Source organism: Diachasma alloeum, unplaced genomic scaffold (assembly GCF_001412515.2).
Source record: "Diachasma alloeum isolate Michigan unplaced genomic scaffold, Dall2.0 Dall_scaffold_00194, whole genome shotgun sequence".
Lineage (NCBI taxonomy): Eukaryota > Metazoa > Arthropoda > Insecta > Hymenoptera > Braconidae > Diachasma > Diachasma alloeum.
Window position 1 is genome coordinate 2400264 of NW_021680359.1, and position 7012 is coordinate 2407275.

Below are 7012 nucleotides of genomic sequence, written 5' to 3' on the forward strand. Positions count from 1 at the left end.
TCCTCCAGCTGCTCATCATGACCCGTCGTTACTGTAGTCGTGTTTGCACGGTTATCGTCGTTTGACCTGGTCACCAAATTTGTAATGGTATCAGCATTTATCGGATTTGTGAACGGATGTTCTTGAACGAGATTTTGCACGCGAATGCGAACGAGACTTTAAACGCGAACATGAACGAGAACGTTGATTTTTGACTGCACTCGCCAATTCTGAAATGCAAGCCTAGAGACGCGAAAATCTTTGTTCTAGAGCGGGAACGGCTGGATCGACAACAGGAGAAATCGCAGTGATACTTGGTGGTGACAATATCTCCTGTAATTTGTCTGCGAGGGCCGCCATTTTGTCGAGGGTAGAATCTGCTTGCGTCGCCAGGATTGATTCTGTATTGGGCGGCAAGCGTGAAAGCCATTTTGTTTTTAATATATTCTCTGGAATGTTATCTACAAGGGATTTTAAGTGTCTTAAAAATTGTGAGGGATTACGATCACCGAGAACCTCCTTGTCCAGGAGCTGGTGTAGTCTGGCTTCCTGGAAAGCGGTGAGTCTCTCCACGAGGGCGTCTCTTAACGCCTTGTGTGGAGTCTGAGCTGGTGGATGCAATATAATATCCTGGACCTCGGCTGCAACGGTATCAAGATGAACGGCAGGAATTTGGTGGAATTTGTCCAGTTCATCCACGATGCCGGGAAGGTGAAATTGTCCTTCGAGTTGAGTAAACCAGAGTTCAGGAAGCTCAGCGGAAAATGGTGCAGGGCAAACTATAAGGCGTCTCAACGCCTGAGTTGTGTCAGCTTCCTCACCCATTTTCACTAGATTTCACTTAAAATGTTTAGAAGTGCACTAATCGTGTCAAAAATTATTCGTGATAATTTTCACGGTGCAGCACAATATCTTTGGATGCTCAGTGATGCACCAAGATGCACAAAAAAATCACACGTGGTAACACAGCGCGCGAAACGATAGGAACGCTACCGAGCACTATGCCAAAACCGAACGCTTCTCGAACAATCGACGAAAAACCAAGCGATCGAAAATCATTGTAATTTTAACGGAAAACGATTGCACTTGTTAACACGTTAATGCGGCAATTTTATTTGTCATGTTGAAAGAATCACGTCGGGGATTCGGTGTGGGATAGAAGGCTTGAAATGAATAAAAAAAATATGAAATGAAGATTTTTGATTCATATAAACCATTGTTCTGGGGGTGTTCACATCTGATTGACGAATTAGTGTAGAACATTTTTTTTCAATAATTTCTATATTGTCAGACCGTTATCCATTTCAACTCAACAATTAAAACAAAACTCGTGAAAAGACGAGTTATTTTTTTTTAGATTATGGCGGCCTATCAAATAACACATTTGGCAATTTTACACTTTTTATAGTTATCTATCAGATCTGGCCAATCGTCACTCGCCTCAAGATTTTTCCTCATATTTGCTCATTTTCAACAACTTCACAGCACATTTCTAACTCATAAAGCGACAGTGGTTTCTCAAGTGCAGTCGCAATCACAAGCTGGTCCAAAGACTCGCCCGCACGTCGGGAGGCGAGCTCCCACAGTACCTCCGCAGCGCGCTCACCCAGATGTCCTTACATATATTTACATACATATATTTTAATCATATCATATATATTTTGGCCAAAAATGCTGTATGTGGTATATATGTCACATATATGCGAAAATATACTCTGAAATATTTGTAAAAAATAAGTCATTTACATATAAAAGGAGCGTTATTTGGAATCAAAAGTCTAATGACTTTTTCACCTCGATGCTGCGTCGATAAGTCATAAAGTGAATAAAAAAGGACAGCCACCCAAAAAATTTGATTTTATGGTGCCATCACGAGCGAGAACTCAATCGCTTTTATGTATGCCATGGTTTTCTGTTAATATATTAAATATTAAGAACCCCCCAACAAAAAATAGCAATTTTCGTCACAAGGTTGGAAGAAACTTTTCGGACGAGTGTGAGAGTGGCAGACCGAAGCGAAGCCGAGGATTGCAATCACACGAGTCTGAAAAGTTTTTCCGACCGAGTGACAAAGCTAATTTTTCTTCACACTGTCTGTAAACGGTATTTGACAGACACGAAGTGTCCATCAAAGACTATTTTACAGACAGTGTGATGAGAAAATCGTGGACTGAATTATTTTAAAAAGAAAACATCAATTTTGGTAATTGCGACGCGTTATCAATNGTTTCGGGATATTTTGAAATGTAATATCGATATAGAGATGAGAAAATAGTATATTTTGTTATGAGTGCGGAACAGAGTTTTTCGCCTTCGGCTCGTGCTATAAACCTCCCACGAGCCAAAAAACACNGTCTGTAAACGGTATTTGACAGACACGAAGTGTCCATCAAAGACTATTTTACAGACAGTGTGATGAGAAAATCGTGGACTGAATTATTTTAAAAAGAAAACATCAATTTTGGTAATTGCGACGCGTTATCAATAAACATAATGAGCAGAAATCACTTATAATGAGATAGGAGGAGTGTACCAAACTTGTACTCGATTATTCAACATTCAAGGCGGTGGAAAATTTCAAATCATGACCACGAGTGCTTACACAGATACACGGGAAAAATCGTCGGAAGTAGCCTTGCGACCGCAAAATTTTTCCCGATGATTCCTACGAGGGATGCTCCTCGGGTGAAAAAATCGGGAGAAATCCGTTTTGACATCCATATTAATGAAAAATTGGTGAAACGATCCGATATAGAATGTTTCGGAAATGTCTCGCGTTCAATCGTGAAAATTCGGAGAATTTGCGGAACTCTCCTTAATCAATTACGGTGGACTCCTGATGGAGTAACACGCACATGATTGTAGGAGAAGCGAATTATCACGTCACATGGGTCACAAGAGAATGGTCAAATTTCCCGAGAGTCAAATACCGCGAAGATTACAAGGAGATGGTCAAATTTTTTGAGGGTGAAACGTCGCGAAGGTTACAACAGAATGGTCAACTTTCACGACAGTCAAACCACACGCGGGTCACAACGAAACCAGAAAATTTTTCGAGGGTCAAACGTCACGAGGCTTACAAGAAGATGGTCGAATTTGACGAGAGTGAAAGGTCACGAGGGTCATAAAGAAATGATCAAATTTTAAGAGGGTCAAACGGCGCAAGGGTCACAATGGGACGATCAAATTTCACGAGAGTCAAACGTCACAAGGTTTACTATGAAATGGTCAAATTTTCCGAGAATCAAACGTCACTAGGGTTATAAGGAGACGGTCAATTTTCATGAGGGTAAAGCAGACGCTGATTTTCACGAGGCTCCAAAATCACAAGGGGATGAGCATTTACGATAGGGTTATACATCGCATGGATCGCAAGGGAATACGATGCCTAAATATATCAAGATGTTCAAAAGTCACAAGTCACAATTTCAGATACTCAATTGTAAGAAGGATCATGGTGTTGATTATTGAGCTTTATTGAACTCTCCATGTGAGGCCCTTAGAAATTGAAAATATGGCGTTCTCCTTGTAACCCTCGTTTGACCCNCCGAACGATAGAGAAAAGGGACGTTTTAGGCACGCGAAGGGTGCCTAAAAAGTTACTTTTTCNCGAGTGCTTACACAGATACACGGGAAAAATCGTCGGAAGTAGCCTTGCGACCGCAAAATTTTTCCCGATGATTCCTACGAGGGATGCTCCTCGGGTGAAAAAATCGGGAGAAATCCGTTTTGACATCCATATTAATGAAAAATTGGTGAAACGATCCGATATAGAATGTTTCGGAAATGTCTCGCGTTCAATCGTGAAAATTCGGAGAATTTGCGGAACTCTCCTTAATCAATTACGGTGGACTCCTGATGGAGTAACACGCACATGATTGTAGGAGAAGCGAATTATCACGTCACATGGGTCACAAGAGAATGGTCAAATTTCCCGAGAGTCAAATACCGCGAAGATTACAAGGAGATGGTCAAATTTTTTGAGGGTGAAACGTCGCGAAGGTTACAACAGAATGGTCAACTTTCACGACAGTCAAACCACACGCGGGTCACAACGAAACCAGAAAATTTTTCGAGGGTCAAACGTCACGAGGCTTACAAGAAGATGGTCGAATTTGACGAGAGTGAAAGGTCACGAGGGTCATAAAGAAATGATCAAATTTTAAGAGGGTCAAACGGCGCAAGGGTCACAATGGGACGATCAAATTTCACGAGAGTCAAACGTCACAAGGTTTACTATGAAATGGTCAAATTTTCCGAGAATCAAACGTCACTAGGGTTATAAGGAGACGGTCAATTTTCATGAGGGTAAAGCAGACGCTGATTTTCACGAGGCTCCAAAATCACAAGGGGATGAGCATTTACGATAGGGTTATACATCGCATGGATCGCAAGGGAATACGATGCCTAAATATATCAAGATGTTCAAAAGTCACAAGTCACAATTTCAGATACTCAATTGTAAGAAGGATCATGGTGTTGATTATTGAGCTTTATTGAACTCTCCATGTGAGGCCCTTAGAAATTGAAAATATGGCGTTCTCCTTGTAACCCTCGTTTGACCCTCGTCAAATCTGACTATCCTCTTGTGATCCTCGTGACATTCGACTCTCGTCAAATTTAACTATTTCCTTGTGACCCTGTTGATGTTTGACCCTCAAGAACCTTGACTCTCTCCCGGTAACCCTCGTGACGTTTGACTCTCGTGAAATTTGACTGTCTCCTTGTAACCCTCATAAGGTTTGACTCTCTTGAAATCTGATCGTCCTCTTGTCACCTTCGTGATGTTTGACCCTCGTGAAATTTGACCATCCTCTTGTGACTCTCGTGAGGTTCGACATTCGTGCAATTTGATCATCTTCTTGTGACCCTCATGACGTTTCACCGCCAGAAAATTTGACCATCTCCTTATAACCTTCGTGACGTTTCGTAACCGGTCTAAATAACACTCGACAATTTCAATACACACATTCAACACATGCAAATTCAACACAAACAAATTCAATACATGCAAACTCAACACAAACAAATTCAACATAAGAATTCAATACTCTTCATCATATCCAAAGAGAAAAGACAAATTTATTCAACACATATCAATAAATGATTATAAATACAACACATCATAGGAGGGAGGCACATCGGTCCCGTGATACGTAAGAGGTTTCTGCATTATCATCAGCGTTTACTCTCTGCGACTAAGAATTTTGATGGCAGAGGTGATGTGATTGCTTATTTGCGTACTCAAACGAGTAATATTCACATTCATGGACTAATTAAAAATAAAACAGATTGAGATAATCATTGGTGTTTTTCGGTTGTGAACGGTCAGGTGTTGTTAGATGTATTGTATTTATTGCGGTCGTTATTTGTGTTTTGAAATGATTCAGAAGGCGATAATCACTATCTTTATTATGGTTTAATGGTTTGGATTTATTACATTGCGATTATTGTATTTATAATTATTTATTGATATGTAATGAATAAACGAGCAGGGGTACGAGCCTGGTTGGCAGAAGCCATATGACTGTTACTCTATGAACTATGAGTTTTTTTTTCTTTTCTCTCTACCAATTTCATTGGTAATAAGCTTCCGAATGGAAACAATTCAACCAATCAATTCCGAACATGATTATATTTAGAAATATTAGTGCATTAACTGTGTGTGTCGATTTTTCGAATACCCGGTAAGTTGCTTCTATATTCTAGCACATTTCAACTTATTTAAAATTTCCTCTATTATTTATTATATAACAAGAGTGTTTTTCGACCACGAGCTCCCTCGAGTGAAACATCTTTCTCCGTACTCATATCAATACACTACTTGCACACAATTCTCTGCTCCAATTTCACAATTTTTTCCATTCCTTCTCAATTCAAATATCTTAGAAAATACACAAGTTCATAAATTCGTACAAACTCTGTTATGAGAATCATCATCTTATGACTATCGAAAGTTGTTGAATTGTAGTAATATTGAGAGAGCGGCGAATTCCATATCAGGAGGGCCCCGTCTTGGAAAGTTGATGAAGACTAATATAAAATTCCAAATTCAAGAAATTAGATCACACCAACTTCCGTCTTGATCACAACCATGGCTTCACAAAATCCATCAAATATGAGATTATATGCAGTATAAAAAAATATAGATCAGTATTATATGCCTTTTTAAGTCATGTCGTGACAGAAATCGTTAATAAAATAAGCATGTGCGATTTTTCAGAAAAAAAGCGATGTGGATGCACCACTCTATACCAAGATGTACTGGATCGATTAACGCCAAATTTTATACACGAATGTGGGACAATAATGTGAATTCACAGCCAAAATTTCAAATCTTTAACCCAAGTTGAGCACGCACTACAGCCGTCACAGTGAATTTTTATTCGAAAAATCAGAAAAACGTCGATATCTCAAAAACTTTGTATCGGGGGGTATGTATATTTTGATTGATCTCAATAGAGGGTGTTATGCCAAATATTTTGAAAAAAAATTAAGTCGATTGGACCAGTAGTGGCGGAGATATTGAGCAAAACAGTTTTTCACAAAAAGTTGAATATCTTCTAAACTACTCATCCGATTTCGCCCAGTCACAATACCATCCAGTGATACCATAAGACCTACAACTCTACCAAATTTCAACTTTCTATCTTCATTTTTCAAGGCGCAATCCTGCCTACAACGATTTTTTCATAAAAATGAAAAGTGCCGATTATCACCATACCATCGACAGTTAGGTGGCAACATTATGATTTGATTCGATAGATATTATCACGAAGAAGATTTTGACGTCAAAAAAATTCAATTCGGTTACGCACTTCCCGAGATATTGACGATCAAAGATTTTTGAGAAAACGCTGTATCTCAGAAACTACTGGGCCGATCGAGCCGAAACTGCGCCCAGAAATGCTCCAAAGTATTGCCAATTATGTGTCAAAATTTCAGATTTCTAGCTTCAACTTTAGTCCTTTTGCTTCCGAATGGAAGCTTTGTAATCGCAATTTTTTTCGATTCTCTAATTTTGCTTGGATAT

The 7012-nt window shown here is 39.3% G+C and overlaps 1 protein-coding gene across 1 annotated transcript; it reads right to left on the reverse strand.

Annotated features, from left to right (window-relative positions):
* Positions 1 to 222: 222 nt before the first annotated feature.
* On the reverse strand, positions 223 to 804 carry LOC107048477. Its single transcript, XM_015271646.1, has one exon. It carries the CDS (start codon positions 802 to 804, stop codon positions 223 to 225), a length of 582 nt encoding a protein of 193 aa, XP_015127132.1.
* Positions 805 to 7012: the final 6208 nt, after the last annotated feature.